The sequence below is a fragment of the Sceloporus occidentalis genome, unplaced genomic scaffold, assembly GCF_023333645.1.
Source record: "Sceloporus occidentalis isolate IW3139 unplaced genomic scaffold, rSceOcc1.0.p SCAF_175, whole genome shotgun sequence".
Taxonomy (NCBI): Eukaryota; Metazoa; Chordata; class Lepidosauria; order Squamata; family Phrynosomatidae; genus Sceloporus; species Sceloporus occidentalis.
Genome location: NW_028317155.1, coordinates 692,056 through 709,853, shown reverse-complemented (window position 1 = coordinate 709,853; position 17,798 = coordinate 692,056). Strand labels below are relative to the sequence as shown.

At 41.5% G+C, this 17,798-nt stretch overlaps 1 protein-coding gene across 2 annotated transcripts in view; it reads left to right on the top strand.

Moving 5' to 3' along the window:
- The window catches only part of LOC149279019 (adenylate cyclase type 6-like), a 53,492-nt gene that overhangs the window by 28,341 nt on the left and 7,353 nt on the right, over positions 1-17,798 (top strand). For both annotated transcript variants that reach the window (XM_089501521.1, XM_089501520.1), the window contains exons 2-13: positions 5,712-5,861; positions 6,719-6,840; positions 7,205-7,316; positions 7,533-7,660; positions 9,554-9,712; positions 9,973-10,114; positions 10,587-10,715; positions 13,460-13,485; positions 15,105-15,252; positions 15,331-15,428; positions 15,520-15,607; positions 15,695-15,811. In XM_089501521.1, the coding sequence (XP_089357647.1) occupies positions 5,712-5,861; positions 6,719-6,840; positions 7,205-7,316; positions 7,533-7,660; positions 9,554-9,712; positions 9,973-10,114; positions 10,587-10,715; positions 13,460-13,485; positions 15,105-15,252; positions 15,331-15,428; positions 15,520-15,607; positions 15,695-15,811 (1,419 nt within the window). The remainder of the gene's footprint in view (positions 1-5,711; positions 5,862-6,718; positions 6,841-7,204; positions 7,317-7,532; positions 7,661-9,553; positions 9,713-9,972; positions 10,115-10,586; positions 10,716-13,459; positions 13,486-15,104; positions 15,253-15,330; positions 15,429-15,519; positions 15,608-15,694; positions 15,812-17,798) is intronic.

The following is a 17,798-nucleotide window of genomic DNA, read 5'->3' as shown; positions in this document are numbered from 1 at the left end:
TTTGGTTCTTCATTTCACACACCGACTTCTGATACGCGTTGTGCACTATTAACGGTCTTTGTTAATTTCACTTAAATGTCTTTGCAACTGTAAACAGAGCTCTAGAATGTTCAGTATTCTCTATGGTTTAAGGAGGACTGGCATAGGCTGCTTGTTTTTGTTTCCACAATGGTTATGTAGACTTGACAATGAGCACTATAAATATGCATTTAAAAGGGAGGCCCTGTGAGAAAAATCTCCTCGAGCATACAATACAGTGCTGTATACAGTAATTATATAGACACGTTAATGCTGACAAAATCTTGGTGATTAAGACTGAAGCTTTCTATTGTTTACCAAGACTGGGCTAAGATAACACAAATGGCCAATATGCAGCTGCCCAAAAACATTATTTAAAAAATAATAAAAAAAAAAAAGATTTAAAAACTATGAAAAGAAGAAATCACAGTACTTTTGAAAACATGTTTTTTTATCCGATGCTCATAATATAGAATTTTGCAGGGTGTTCCTCTTTGAATATATACACTCAGGTTTGTCCAGCGACTGTATGCGTGACTAAGGTGCACTTGACACATTATGCTGTTCCATTGTGGATTACTTGTAGATAGCCTTGCACATCATGCCTACCAGCACGTTTGGTTAACTCCTGTTATTCAAATGACTGTGTAATCCCCTTTAAATTATGTAGCAAGTGATGCCTCATTGTTTGATCTCTATAAATATCCCAGGAGATCCTGGAGACCTTGTAGCCATGGCTCCTATAATGTTATGCTGGCTCCTAAGTGTGCCCGGTATCTATAATTGTCAGAAAAACAATCTAAAGGCTGAATGGGCTTGTTGATATGTTATGTGTGCCCTGTGATTCTAGAGCTGTGTTTGTAAGTCACTGTTGTGTCATTGTTTAACGGGCTTCCCTTAGAAGGCCTCTCCTATACGAGGATGAAGTATGTGTTGGGTAGTTTCGTCTGCCCTTTTTGTCAAACTTACACTCGGCGTTGTTTACTTGGCCTTTTGCTAGTGTTAAATTCCAACTTCAGAGGGGTCTGTGTATCTCCATTGTTCGCCTACTGTATAATAGAAGTTCAAGGTAACCCCTCGCTGGAGCTCAGAAGTGGGAGGGTGACCAATAATTCATTAACTCGGCCAAGGTTCTGTACTGTAAAATGAGATGGGGAGAAATGTGTGTATTTGGCGTTTCTGATCTGCGGTGCCATGTGAAACCTGCCTGCAATGTCATTGCCTTCCTGCCTTCCCCTAAATACAGTGCAGCACCGCTAATTCATCCTTGACCTGTCGTGATTCTCATGGCACGGTTCAACCTGATTGATCTCGCCTCCCTCTGAGTCATGTCTGAACAATACCTTGTGGCTTAATTATGTAATTTTGCTTTAAGGGATTGCATGCATATCAGAATATTTAGAATGTTTCTGTTTCAAATGTTATTACGGTTTGAAAAAGGTGTGTGTTGGGGAGAAATAATTGTTTTTCTTGTTCTAGAGGTACTTTAGACTTATCTGCTAACAAATTCTGCATAAAGCCTTTTAATATGGTGATACCATTTGTGGCCAACTAATTCCTACAGGGGGATGAAGAGCTTTATAGTGGGGGGGCAAGTTAACCCTTTACTTTTTATAACCATTCGGTGTACCTATTTGCCATTGACTTGCTTTCTTTGTTGGCTATCTACCTGACTTGGTAACATCCTTCTGTATCTGCTATAAATATGTTCATTTAGTTTTAAGTTTCCTGGGGTGAAAGTTTGCAAATCCAGAGCGATGTTTTGTTCCTGTTTTTTGTCTGTTGAGTCCTTTCAATGACCCCCTGACCACACCAGCTGAGCAGCCAAGGGGATATTAAAAGGGAATTTGACACCACCGGGTGATCTCTGCTATATAAGAATGACCCTTTTGTGAGGATCTTTTCTCTTCCTAATCACTTTGATTAATCTGGATTCTTGAAGTCTCTTCATGGTGCTTGTGGGAGGTCTAAGTATAGGAAAGCGAGAACAAATAAAGTCGTCTTGTGTTTACGGGAGATATGAAGGGGAAAAGGTTTTCCCGGTTACTACTCTTATTTAAAGATTTGGAGCCAATACTAGAATTGGGGGTATTTTTCTTGCAGTTCCACATGGCCGCCAGGGTATCTAGTTTACAAAACCTTTGGGCCGCATTTACGCCATGACCTTTCTGGGCTCATTTTAATGGCTTCCTGCGCACTCTCTCATTTGGTGAATGTGTGATGAAAAAGACTTGTCAGTTTGTGTGTTGTGCTTTTGTATTACTTGGCACCATGTCACTGGGCTTTCTTCTGCACAAAAAGTTACCAGTCATCCTCTAGACTTTTCTGAAAATACCAGCTTTGTGCCGGGATTTGTCTAGTGGCCTTTAATCCCGCAGTGCACACACACAAGTCTTTCACACGCCTCTCTACCGCTGGATTGTGTCACTCACAACCCTTACGCACACACCCAGTGAGTGACAAACTCCGTCTACCATTTACAGCCAGCTAGTGCAGCTTGCAATAAATGAGTGTCCCACGGCCAGGGAAGTGTTTGCACTTTACCGTGCCTGGTACTGCCGTTATGAGATCTGGCTCTTACTGGTTTAAGTCCCCAGCTCCATTTTGTTCTCTAGCTCGGGGCAAGTGCTTAAATGTGACAGTTGCCCTAGGGTGGCTTGCTTCTGATACTTGGAAGCTCAGTCGGTTTTTCCTGCCTGCAGGATTTTTGAAACACCTATTAGTAATCCACGTTCATCTATTCACTAACAAGTATTCATCAACCAAGCAAGGAGGCCCAAGTCAATGCAGCAAAGTAGGGTTTAACCCCTTCAAGACGGGGGGTTTAATACTTTTTTGTCATTTTTTTTGGTATACCCACACAAATTAGACATCTTTTTTTCAGGAGAAGTAGGATTTTCTTTTGAAACCATAGAAGCAAACAAAATGACATCCCCTGATTACAGACATACCCCATATACATTCTTTTGTCTTCTAGAGGGCCAACTTCAGCCCTAACATATAACCCTATAGTGTACTATATTTAATACTACTGGCTTAAGGGGTTTAGGGGTAGTGAAGGTGGGGAGGGATATACTTTTTTTTTTATATTGGTAGGGCAGTAAGATTGCAGGACACTTCTTATGGACACAAAAAAGTATTGCACATCGCAGTGTGTACATTGAGCCAGTAGTGGGAGCATTCACTTTTTTAGATGAAATCTGTCAGAAGGGACTGTCCAATTGCGTGATTCCTATTATAATTGTGGGATCGGTCATCAGGAAGCCATCATTGATGTCTGATCTTTCTGCAAAAAAAAAAAGGATTGACCTACAGGCCCTTCCTAAGGGACATCTTGGCACACCTTTTTAAGGATGTACCTGCATGTCCATAGGGGCATTAGGATGAATTAAGAGACTACATCACGGAAGATAGACAGCTTTGTCTGTGAAATATTGATCAAATCAGCATTATACTCCTGGGATCCTGGCAAGGCTGTGAATCTGAGGTGTGTTCTAGTCACATTGTTCACCTGGAAGTTTGATATTCTTCCAGTGAGTTTAGTGGCACGAAGACTCCCCCAGTACTGGGCAAGTGTCGCAAATAGCTGTGGTTACCCACTTTTACCACACTGGAAGGTATAACAATGACTAATCTCCAGACCACAAGATCACTTCTCTGTCTGTAGGGCAAAATTCCCTCTACCTTCCACGACTTCTCATTACTATGAATAAGTCTGTTTTTTTATTTTAGATTTATTTTATATTTATCATTTCCCTTAGTTCCCTGGACCCACCAGTCCCACCAGTCATTTCTCTCTGCCTCTGGGCTTTGCATGCAGTGTGTCGAAGCTACAGAACTTTCTATGATACTGAACCGTTTTTGGTAGGGAGTTTGTCCATTGTTGCTCTTGCCGTTACTGTTACAGCGCTGAATCCTGGGCAAAACAGGTGGTCCAGGGTTTTACTTTTCATTTGCACCCTTATCCCCGAGTTGCGAATTAAATGTAGTGGAACAAGCATGGGGCCTTAATTTTTCTCCGAATATCTGGTTGTACCTTAAGCAGGACCGATGTTCCCCAAATACTCCGTAATCTTCCAGGGCACGCGATTCACGGGAATATCGATAAAGGTGAAAAGGAGGGGCACTCGTCCTTCCCATGCTGTTTCCATGCACATGTACTAAAGGCTTCTTGTCCTTATATTTGTCTCCCAGCCGTTTTAAGGTTAGGTTTATTTTTAGCTTTCATTAGTTGTAAAGTGCAGCTCTTCTTATCTGTTAGGTTTTTGGTTAATGCTTAATATGGTGTCTGTTTCCTCTTGTTGCAGATAATGGTTTTGCTGTGTAATCATTACATGTATATTATGCTCATGGAAACCGACAGTGCTGCCCTAGCTGTCTTTTATGTCGGTTTGGGAGACCGCATCCCATGTGCTTGTTGTTGGATACCAACTCCCGTCATGCAAGCCAGCTGCCGGGGGTGATGAGAGTTTAGGTCCAACAGCACATGAGGTTTTGATATGTGCATGCGTGTACGTGAAATGTTATAGAAAACTGGTACTGTAATTTACCGGTACCGGAAATTAAACTTTTGGCCACCGTAAGGGGCCTTTTTTGTTGTGAACACAGACGCAATGACTACAGATTTGTGTAATATTGATACAATGCCTTAAATACATAACATTATGTTTTATTATGGAGTGCCAGCTGATTCAGTAGTGCCATTACAATAGGGGACAGTGAAAATGAACAATAACTAAATAAAAATGACTATAAGATTAACACACAAGATACTGGTACTCATGACTTTTAGCATTCATCTGTCGACTTCAACAAGATGGTAGCCTATTTATACCTGGTCTCCAGATGTTCTTGAACAGCAGTCACTTTATCATGATATACGGTCTTCTCACATAGTAGTTGTGTTGGTGTGATTGATCATTCCGGAGGATGTGTTATGAGTTAAAGGTTTGCCTGTAATATATCTGTTATAATGTGAATCTGGACCAAAGGTAGAGATGGTGATACCACTAACCCTCAAAACTCTTCTCATTCTTAATCTGAGGGTCTATATTGTGTTAAGGAGTAGATACATCTAGCCACTTTCAGTAGGTGCCATAACGTTTTTTTTTTAGTGGAGGGTATAGAAAGAAAACTACACCACATTTCGTTGGCTCACACCTTCCCACCCTATGATCAAGAAAATTATTCTAGTTATTATGATACTGATGAGCAGAAAGAAAAAGTATTGAATTAAAATGATTCTAAAATCTTACCAGAAAATTATGTAAAAACTGTAACAATAAAAGCATAAATATCAGTGTGGTTTTGAGTATGGTTCAGCTTGTTAATGTTAATTCATCATTTGAAGTAAAAAAACAAAAAACAATGTACATTTGGTGTGAAGGTTGTCTACAACATTCAACAATCTCTCGATGGTACATTGTCCGTTTCACGGTGGAGGTTCTTCTCACTTCTGTTTGCACCACAACGTACCACTTCTCCTTTGGAACAAACTGCATTCATGATCATCCAGTTGTGTTTATGAGATGGCGTACGTTGGTGGTGGGGGGGGCGTTTAAAAGCCATTTATTTTCCTGAAGAAGCTATGATTAAACAAAATGAAAGCAATAAATATTGTGTTTTGGGTTAGGAATTCCTGTTTGTCCATGCTGCCCTTTACTGATTATTCTGCGACTACTCTCTTTCTGTAGCTGAGCGCCAATGTGCTGATCTTCCTTTGCACAAACATTATCGGAATTTGCACTCACTACCCAGCAGAGGTATCCCAGAGGCAGGCCTTCCAGGAGACGCGAGGGTATATCCAGGCCAGACTGCACCTTCAAAGAGAGAACCAGCAACAGGTGAGTGTGGCGTGTACCTGCAAACCCATAGCGCAGTCTGCGTTGGGTAGTCAATGGTTGTCTCTCTAGCCACGTTACACAGCAGAACTCCCGCAAAAGGTGTACAATAAAATGATGAAAAGTTAGACATCTAATACTTAACTGGGATAAAAGATTTGCTGGACTCTGACTATAAAGTGTAAACCATTGTGAAGAAATATGTTAGGTGCTTCTCGGGCTAAAGTTTTATTTTGGGGAAACTATAATCACAGTATGAAGTAAAACATGCATTCAAGCTTCTAAAAAGCTAGAGTATTTTCTTCATCCAAAATAAATCCTTCTGAAGCCAGCTTGCAGTAAGTGCAGTAAAGCGTAAAATAAAAAGCTAGTTTGTGTTGTAGCTTATTTTTAGGGATGTTAAACTCCATTTCAAATCTAGACATGGGTATTTTTAGTTTTATTGCTTTATTTTACAGCAGATGGAGGCTGTCACAGTGAGTTTCTTTCCTAGTGACCACAGTTTGAAATGTTGCTGTCTCTTTGTTTGCTGAAAACACAAAAAAACAGCTTTGATCTTAGTTTTTTTTTTCTTTCAATTTAATCTAAAAATACAGTGAATTTTTTTCCCAAGAATGAGTCAGAACAGTGAAATCTTCGAATGATTTCATACCAGACCTTTGTGCCAGTGTGCTAATTTATGTACCTTCCAAACTTGGCTATCATCTGAAACCATAACTGATCGCTTTTACACACTTGCTTTTGTTTGTTTCTGGCTTCGCTTGCAATAAATACCATACTATTAGCAGGACAGAGTTGGTCTTTGGAATATGTTTACCCTGACAGCAGAAGTGAATTGGAGTTTGTGTCTATTTATTCAGGAGCGCCTCCTGCTGTCTGTGTTGCCACGTCACGTAGCTATGGAGATGAAAGAGGACATCAACACCAAAAAGGAAGACATGATGTTTCATAAAATCTACATCCAGAAACATGACAACGTCAGGTAACGGGACCCTCTGAATCCTTCTGTAGGAGTCGTCTATGGTCGCATCCTGCTTTACCAACTTTACTCCCAACCATCCCATACTGACTGCCACACAAAAAGTACAAGTTTTTTTTATTTTTTCAAGATGATCCCCATCTATTTTTTTTATTTAGGGACACTATTGTCCCGTGGTTAAGAGTTAAGGCCTTTTTCTGCGGTAATTTGGGTGCAGCGTATATTCCACTTGTCTCTTTCCGGGATTTTGGGATGGTGGAGGGTGATGTGTACTGCCCTCCATAACAAAGTTATATGAGGTGTGTGACAGGGTTGTAGAAGGTATTATCACGGGTATTGTGAACTTTCAGTCTGTTCTCGTTTGCAGCATTCTGTTTGCAGACATTGAGGGTTTCACCAGCTTGGCGTCCCAATGCACAGCACAGGAACTGGTCATGACTCTGAACGAACTGTTTGCGCGATTCGACAAGTTGGCAGCAGTATGTATTACGAACGCACCTTATTTATTAATGAATTACACTTTGAACCTTGGTCAGCCATCATTCCTTGGTGCCGGCATAACCCCAGTGAGATCTTGTTCGCAGATAATGCAAAAGTTGCATTTTCTCCTGTCTGTTCGTATCTGGTATGGAAGTAAAATAATGCTCTGCCTCGGATCAGGAGGCTTTTTGACAGTTGTGTCATCCTACTTTCAGGAAAACCACTGCTTGCGGATAAAGATCCTGGGGGACTGCTACTATTGTGTTTCTGGTCTGCCTGAGGCCCGAGCTGATCACGCACACTGCTGTGTAGAGATGGGAGTGGACATGATTGAAGCCATCTCGTAAGTACAATTCCATATACTTCTCTTAAGTTGGCTGTCACTGCAATTTTGACTAGGATCATCACAATACTCTTGGAACGTATAACAGAGTCTTCATTATGCCTAGAGAAGTTGCAAATATGTTTTTAGTGCTAGCGTTCAAAGACTTTGTTTACTATGTATTTTAGTTTACATAGTTACATAGACATATGTGATCTTTGTCTAAATATGCCCCTTTTTTGTTTTAAATTCCTTTAGTATAATCTGGTTGCACAACACGACATCCATATTACCATTTATTTTGCCATTTGCCCATTGTACTTGAAGAAAGTGATTTCTAGAACTGCTAGCACACCGAACGTGGAAACATCTGGTACACCAGTCTCATTCCATATTACTCTATCGTGGTCTTTGTCCTCTGCCAAGGAGGATCTTTTTGACTCTTGTTGATCTTAAACAGGGAACTCCCCTTACAATTTTTATCACTGAGGTTAAATACAAATACATTTTAAAAGTATTGTGCTGTTTTGTTTTTTTAAACAACTCTATTTGTTTTTCGGCTGTATGTGTTGTAGCTGTTACATTACACAAATCCGCCAGACAGACATACTCACTCGTTGTCATACTGCCCAGGGTAAACACCCATTCTACTCTCTGACTAATGACTAGTGGACTTCATTAGTATTATCATAAAGAATCCGCTTAGTGTGGTGACTGTGCATGGGAAGTCACCCATAATATTGTATGGCTGACAACATCCAGATAAGCAGATAAAGAACGTTTATTGGAACAAGATGGAAAAAAAAAACCAGTTTTTCTCAAAGCGAACCTATGTTACGGTGTTTTATGCTCAGGAATAAAATATGTTTCCATAGGATGCCCCTATGCATTTTACCAGAAGGGTGTACAATATATGCCTAAAGCTCTGCGCTCAAGGGTTAAACTCAAGTTAGTCTCAACATTCATAGTCTTAATGAATCTAGTAATTTGGTGTCAGGAGCAGCATTCCTGTATAATATGAATAATATACATTTAGTGTCTGGGAATCAGCATGATCTTCTACCTCTTAAGACTGCTACTGTTTTCACAACCTATTGGTCCTGGTTAGACCTCCACACTACATTACATTTATTTATATAGCACCAGCAGATTCTGTAGCGCTGTTATAATCAGAGGAATCATTTAAAATCACGCACAATAACTGGTACAAAAGGAGCTTACAATCTAGTCGGTGATTGAGGGGGAAGTGAAACGGCAAGAGAGGACTGCTTGGATGGGGAATGAGTTGAGTCCAGATAATCTGTAGAGGTTGTTGGTTCTTCAGATGGCTTGATTAGTGTAATGGCTGTTGATTGAATGGGGAGAGGGTCTTGAGGTTCCCTGCAGTGTCCCCTCAATGTAACTTATCTGTCCACTTATGAAGAGTCCACTAGGGATGAGGCCTCTGCAGCTGCATTTCCAAGCAAGCTTGTGAGGCCCAGGAATTTATAGGGCTACCTCACAAGTGGTCAGATAAGGTGATTGCATACAGGAGGCAGATGTTTCACACCTTGTGTTAATAATTGCAATTAAGCTAGAGGGTCCCAAAGTTAACCCTTGAAATCCACAGGGTATGGAGACAGGCAGGGTAGACAAACCAGGTGAAAACTAGGGGTTACAGCAGGAGATGAGGGGTTCATGAGTGGATCAGATGCAATGAGATAACCACGCCTGTAAGAGAGGGAGATGGTTGAGATTAATATAGATTGCCAGGTGAGTAGTTGGATGAATGCATGAAGACCAGGAGAGGATGTCTAGAAGGAGACAGATAAGAGTTACACTGGACTATCCAAAGGTCACAGCAGCTACATTTCCAAGCAACTCTACACCATTATTTTAGCCATCTTGGATTTACTATGTTGTTTCCTCTCTAAGGCTGGTGCGGGAGGTCACCGGTGTGAACGTTAACATGCGCGTAGGCATACACAGTGGACGTGTTCACTGCGGTGTCCTTGGCTTGCGCAAGTGGCAGTTTGATGTGTGGTCCAATGACGTGACTCTGGCCAATCACATGGAAGCAGGAGGCAAAGCCGGGTGAGTGTATAGATCCTGCTGGTTTGCTTGCAGCTCATGATCTTCTTTGTAATTTACAGCCATACTTGGCAGAGGTAGCATGAAATCTTTCCTAAGTTCATTTTAAGTGCCACTACATTACACCAAATTAAACTACAGCCAAGGGAGGAAATATCCATTACTTCCTGAATCCGTCTAGCAGTTTAGTTACGCTCATAACAATAAATTCAGGAAGCGCGTGTCCGTCACTTCATTTATAAATCCAACAAATCCCATTACAGAAGGATACACATTACCAGTGCAACTCTGAAGTACCTGAATGGGGATTACGAGGTGGAACCGGGCAACGGCGGCGAGAGGAACGCATACCTTAAAGAAAATGATATCAAGACCTTTCTGGTGACGGGATGCAGTCAGAAAAGGGTACATGTCTTCTGCCGTCTCTGTCATTACAACAGCCGAGCGCCTGCTTTTCAGTCTCGGTTGCACCTCAGGAATTTAAATAATTACCAACGGTTTCTGTGACAATAAAAAAATAGCAATGACTTGGTTTCAAGTTTGTTGAACTTTATTTCTGGTTGTGCGGATGAAGTGCATGCCAAATTGTAAAGAGTCAAGTTTTAAAGAGCCCTTTTCAGTTTCCTTGTCTTCGTTATCATTAACTATGAATTGATGTAAGCACATCATGGTTTCATTTCTGTAGTTCTAATTTTTTTATCAATCTACACAATAAATAATTTGCTGAGAGAATTTCTGATCACCCTTACTTTAAAGATCCTGTCCCCTGGGCGTCTTAGATCAATCCCTTCTTAGGTCACATAATCACCTAGTGAAGGTTTATTTGGACATCGCGTATCAATGCAATTAATGAAACCTTATTTTTTGGCAATCTCAGAAAGAGGAAAAAGCGATGTTGGCAAAACTTCAGAGGACTCGAACCAACTCTAATGAATGCCTCACCCGTGTCTGGGTACCTGAGAGAACATTTCCACGAAACAAAGGCTCAAAAGCATTCCGTCAGATGGTGAGTACCCTACTAATAGATAATAATAATAGGGTTAGACAGAAAGAAAGTAAACCTGAGCATCAGTAGCGACAAGAAGATGTATCATTCAAGAAGGGTACATGGTGAGAACGAAAAACATAGAATGGGTTATGTTGATGAGACAAGTGTTATAACATTCGGAGAAGATTTATGCAACGACGGATGAGTGTTCTAGCACTGCTTTATGACTGGAGTTGTTTATTCCAGCAGAACTTTAGTAACAAAGATAGTTTCTACCACTTGGCTGGCTGAATTTGATGAGGGCCGCATGACATCAATAACCCAGTTCCAAAAATCCCTAGCTGAGAGCAGATTGTAAACTCTAAATATTTGTACATTCAAATCTTTTCTGGTTAATCGTACGGCTCAGTAAAAAGTACATCTAGTTCCAGAGCTCACTGTGTATTAGTTCTCCCCGTTATGGCACGTTCACTAGTGGCTTATGGGGTCCTAGTACTGCTGCTACGGTCAGACTGAGTGCAGGCAGATTCTTCATCCACTCGCTGACTGCTGCGGTTCCCAGGGGCCGAGCGTGAGAGAGAGGCCTCCCGATGAGGTTACGTGCAGACAACACAGGGACGCCTGGCTCCTCTCTCAGGAACACTTAATTAAATTCTTCTTCAGAGGCCCTCCTTTGGGACCTGACTAATGAGACATGCCAAGGGGCAAACAACTCTCAGCTCGTGTGCCTTTCGCTGCCAAATGCTTCCTAAAGGCAAGCTGCAGCACAACTGAATATGCCCTGTAGAGTGATTATTAAGGATTTTATATGCTTCAGTAGCACAGAACAGATGAGCTAATAATAACAATTAGGATAGTTACCTGGCCTGAAAGTAGTGGGGAGGGGTATTTTGCATAAAGCTGTGCCTTTCTTAAGAAAATAAATGCATGAAATCTTCCAAAGTCCTATTTATAATAATAAAAATAATAATAATAAAAGCCTGACTAGTATGGAAACAGGATATCCATAGTAACTTCCCCTTTGATTGTGAATTCCCGATTGTAGCACGTAATACTCCAGTGCGGACAGCAAACCCATCCGGTTATGTCCAGCTGGAGCTGCAAATGCTGGTTTGGTACGGAGGTGTGGAGCGACAGTATTTTAGGAAGTACCCTCTTTTGCGGGAAAGTGTATAATGCATGTTAAAGTACTTAGTAAGCACGTGATCACGCGTAGAATTGCAGGCTGATGTGTTGGGGCTTCTGAACACCGCGGAGGAAGTGTGTCCGTCTGACTGTACTGAAAAGCGAGTAAACCGGCACTCCAACCACATTGTGACAGCAGCAGCAGAGAGTGCGCTACCAACTTTCTATCCACCGGTTACTGAATACGCTATTTGAGCTGGAACCACCGCGGTGCAAATTGTAGGCAAGAATTCAATTTCACAAACGTAACCCTTCTTGCAGGAGAACTTTTCCGCTATACATTATGCAGGAGCCAGCTCACTCCTTCTTGCAGAAGACTCTTTCTGCTATACATTATGCAGGGCTAGCTCAGTCCATGCAGAAGACTCTTTCTACTATACATTATGCAGGGCCAGCTCAGTCCTTCATTTAGTTAGTGTTAAACCCCCCCCCATCTATCACAATTTAGCAAAGAAGCCCCATTGTGTATGAAGAGACATACAAAAAATTGGATCATTTAAGATGGACCTGTGATATTAAATGATCCAGCTGTTTATAACATATGGACATCCATCTACCTTCCTCCCGATTTAAAAAAAAAAAAAAAAAAGTTTATCAAGCTAATTCTCTCTTGTTTATTCACTTAATTCACTAACTTTTGCTACAACTTTCCACCGGTTGTAAATTGACTGCATTTATTAGACACAAACTACCTACAGCAAAAAGAAAATACAGTCAAGTAATTATGAAACAATTGAGAGCATTTTAAACATGCAGAGAAATGCTTCAGGCCAGATTTTCAAAGATCTGTTAACTATTAACAGTTTGAATAATGGCTCATTTGTAAAAATTGTTCCTATTAAAGCTCGGTTTGAGAAATAGACTGTTTAATTAACAATTAGGTCTAACCTATGAAACAGTTGAAGGCCACAGAAAATAACTAACCATTGTGTAAGTAAATAACCAGCCAGTGTAAAATATATATATATATATGTAATATATCATACTTTCCTTACAGATAGGGTAGAGATAAGTGGAACAGCCTTCCAGCAAAGGTGGTAGCGATTAACACTGAATTGAAATATGCACAGGATAGGCATAAAGCTATCCTTAATCTAAGATGAGACAAAGAACCGAATAAAGTGGGGTTTTCACCGCAAGAAAAAAATTAGTAGACTAAATGGGCCGAGTGGTTCAAATGTTATGTTCTATGAAGTACTGGATGTACTTTTAGCGAGGGCTGATACACAGAGCTGCGAGAATTAATCTAAAGGTAATATATTGTGTACACAAAGGGATGCCAGGTCCATCTTATATCTAAAAAAAAAAAAATAAAGATAACTTTATTTGTTTTTTTTAAGCTTATTTTGAAAGTATTGTTTCATCCTCAACATTTCAGTTGCTACATTCCTGAAAGAGGATTACGACCAACTTGGGAATTTATTGAGATCATCGTAGTCATATTACCCTATATAGCAAAGTGTTAAAAATAGAGCAGTCAGCCGTGTCATTCTGTTGGTTTCCATGGTGATTGCACCACTTTTGTCTTATTTGTTTGGGAAAAGAACCTACTATAATATATTTTTCCCTTTTTTCAGGGCATTGATGAATCAAGCAAAGATAAGTAAGTGGGATTTAGTAAAACTCCTGATTTCTGCTACCACATTTAACATTTTTTTCCGTACTTTACTAATTTCCAAAATAACACATTTGCAAATGATATGTTAGATTAAACCATTCTTAAAATAGCTTCCCTAGCTAGATTATCCTTTTGAGTGGCAGTCAACTGGTTAAATATTCTAGTTGTTTGTTCCAAATACCATGGGCAATGCTGTAAGTTATTAACCTAAGTATGTGTGTGTGTGTGTATATATATATATATATATATATATATATATATATATATATATACCGTATTGGCTCGAATATAGGCCGCACTTTTTTCCCTCACTTTAAGTCTTTAAAGTGGGGGTACGGCCTATATTCGTGGTCTAGCGCCCGACGCCGGGTAGGCAGCAGGGTTAGGATACAGATCCCACGCAGCGGTGCAGGGGACCTGCATCCTACTCTCCGATACGCTCAGACAGCCTTCCCTGCCAGCACTTTCCACGGGGGGAGTGCCGGCACGGGAGATTGTTAAAGCACATCGTGCAGACGTGCCGGCAGCGGAGGTTGTTAACGCTTGCATGGCCGCAGCCGGTGAACGCCTGCGCGATGTACGCTAACAATCTTCCTTGCCAGCACTTCCCACGGCGGAAGTGCCAGCACATGCAAGACCCCGGGGAGTCTGCACCGGTAAGTCTAGGGGGGGGGGGACCTCTTGGGGGCAGAGTGGCAGCATATCTCAGGGGGGGTAGAGTGGCAGCATATCTCGGGGGGGGCATATCTCAGGGGGGGATAGAGTGGCAACATATCTCGGGGGGCAGAGTGGCAGCATATCTGGGGAGGGCAGAGTGGCAGCATGTCTGGGAAGGGCAGAGTGGCAGCATATCTCGGGGGGGGCATATCTCAGGGGGGGATAGAGTGGCAACATATCTTTGGGGGGCAGAGTGGCAGCATATGTGTTTGTTTTTTTTACTAAGAATTTTTTTTCTTTAAAAAAGCACCTAACTTTTAGGGTGCGGCCTATATTCGGGTGCGGCCTATATCCGAGCCAATACGGTATGTGTGTGTGTATATATGTGTATATATGTGTATGTATATATATATATATATATATATATATATATATATATATATATATCGTAAAAATGTCCTATGTGCTTAGAGGACAACAATTATTCCTGTAAACCTCTCCATAAGTAGAAGAATGCTGTTAAGCTGTTGTGACCTGGTGAAAACCTGGAAGCCATTCCCAGTTTCCCCTCTATAAATGACTTGCATTTCTTAATCACCACTGTATAAAAAGGACTCGAGGTTGATCTTCCATTGTGGCTTAGCATTGTGTTGGCTACTAACTTCCTTATCTGCAAATCGCATTTGATTTGGTCTTCTGGTGGCATTTTCCTATTTGACCCATTAATGTTTGTGCTGACCCATTGTGGCTTATGGCCTTAGATTTAAAGTGGTGTTGACCCTACTGCATTATTGCATTCTATTGTAATATACTGAATATTTTTTGCATTTTTCTGCCTTTCTCTCTCTCTTTTTTTTTTTTTTTTGGTTTTATACTAATTCATTGTGTTACACTGTCTTTATACTCCCTATTTCTGTTATTTATATGGTTCAATGGTTTGTATTTAGTCGAAACACACAAGAAGCCCTAAATCCCGAGGATGAGGTGGATGAGTTCCTGGCTCGTGCAATCGATGCTCGGAGTATTGATCAGCTACGAAAAGATCACGTCAAGAAATTCCTGCTCACTTTTCAAACTCCAGACCTAGAAAAAAAGGTAACACACAATGATTTCCAGACGGTATTTACCAGGAAGAATAGTCAGAATTCTTACGATACTACTTGTCTTTTGCAGTATTCCAAGAAGGTGGATGACCGATTTGGGGGCTATGTGGCCTGCACTCTGCTGGTCTTTTGCTTTATCTGTTTTATCCAAATTGTGGTATTCCCTCAGTAAGTAACTGTATTCATACATTATTTTTGTAACACGATGTTGTATAAGCTTGGGGGATCCTGCAAGTAATTCTTCTATCTTTTCCTACAGTTCCCTCGTCATGCTTGGAGTCTACACGTGCATCTTTATTATTCTGGCCAACATTATGTTTGTGTGTGCCGTGTATTCTTGTATAAAGGTAACCTCTGTAAGTGCTGGTAATAAGCTAGGAATTTCTAAGCTATAAGCTTTAACTTTAAAGTTTTTTTTTTCTTTATTTCTGTAGCTCTTTCCATCAGCTTTGCAAAAGATATCACGGAAGATTGTGCAATCACGAACAAACAGCACCTTTATTGGGATATTCACTATATTGTTGGTGTTCATATCTGCCTTTGTCAACATGGTAAGGATATATTACTGACTCCATGTGATGAAAAAAAGAAAGCCATGCGGGTCAACTCATCCTCTCTGACGAGGGAGTATAGCATAAGTTTACTTTAGGGCTGAAACAACTAATCGATAAAATCGATAATAATCGATTATGAAAATCGTTGGCAACGAATTTCATCATCGATTAATCGAATCGATTTTTATCGATTATAAAAAGAGGGTTTTTTTTCCAGAGCAAATGCTCTGAAAAACTCCTCTCCTTATAATAATCCGATCTCAAACTGAGATCGGATTATAACACCAGAATCCAGATCCCCCGCAACGCTGCAGGAGACCTGGATTCCCCTCACTGTCGGCCGGTCTCTCACTTCCGTCTCTCTCTCCCCTCCCATACACCCCTCAGACTCCTCCCCCTCCCATACGTCACTCTGCCTCTCTCCCGGCTCCGTTACTGACAAGGACTTTCACTGCAGCTTCATAGAAGCCACAGTGTAAGTGAAGTGCAGTAACGGAGGCTGTCTGTGCGATGCAGACACTCACAGGCTGACAGAGAATCATCCTCTCTGTCAGCTGGTGGGGGTCTGCATCGCACATACAGCCTCCGTTACTGTCAGTAACGGAGCCGGGTAGAGAGGCAGAGCGGTGTATGGGAGGGGGGAGGAGTCAGAAGGGTGTATGGGAGCCACCCTCCCATACACCACTGTGGCTCCTCCCCCCCAGAGAGGATGATTTTCTGTCAGCCTGTGAGTGTCCGTTACTGCACTTCACTTACACTGTGGCTTCTATGAAGCTGCAGTGAAAGTCCTTGTCTAGTGAAGATCCGTTGCTGACAGGAGGCAGAGTGGAGTATGGGAGGGGGAGGAGGCAGAGTGGAGTATGGGAGGGGGAGGGGCCAGAGTTGTATGGGAGAGGGGAGGAGCCAGAGTGGTGTATGGGAGAGGGGAGGAGGCAGAGTGAAGTGTGGGAGGGGGGAGGAGGCAAAGTGGTGTATGGGAGGGGGAGGAGGCAGAGTGGAGTATGGGAGGGGGAGGAGGCAGAGTGGAGTATGGGAGGGGGAGGAGGCAGAGTGGAGTATGGGAGGGGGAGGAGGCAGAGTAGTGTATGGGAGGGGGAGGCGGCAGAGTGGTGTATGGGAGGGGGAGGCGGCAGAGTGGTGTATGGGAGGGGGAGGCGGCAGAGTGGTGTATGGGAGGGGGAGGCGGCAGAGTGGTGTATGGGAGGGGGAGGCGGCAGAGTGGTGTGTGGGAGGGGGAGGCGGCAGAGTGGTGTATGGGAGGGGGAGGAGCCAGAGTGGTGTATGGGTGAGTTATAGTGGTGTATGGGGGGTATTATGAATTTCAGGGAATATAGGGGGTATAAGGCATATCGATATTAGGCATATCAGGGGGTCATAAAACATCTGGGGGTAAAAGGTATATCAGGGGGCTCAGTTGCATATCACTGGCATATAAGGAGTATAAGGCATATCAGGGGCACAGTGGAATCTGGCATATAAGAGGTATAAGGCATATATGGGGGCAGAGTGGCAAGCTGGGGGTCTGATGTGCATAACCGGGGGCAGTTTGGTAAATAAAAAAAATTTAAATAAGGCTTTTTTTCCTCATAGTTTTTATTAAATATGAAAAAGTTAACATATGAATTAATATTTACTAATAACTTTGTATTAAAACCTAGTTTGAGAAACACCGTGTTTGGGTTCTTGTAGCTTTTATTATGTCAGTAAAATAAGAAGGTGAATAGAGAGAGGCCATTGTGATAAAGAGATGAAAGTGTAAATTGTACATTTTTTATTACATTATTTTAAATTTAAAAAAATTGCATTTTTTTATCCGATTAATCGATTAATCGAAAAAATAATCGGCCAACTAATCGATTATTAAAATAATCGTTAGTTGCAGCCCTAGTTTACTTACATGGCGACATCGGGTATTTGTGGAACCTTGATACATAACATGCCTTTGGAATCTCTAAACCATAACTTGATATATCCGTGATATTGA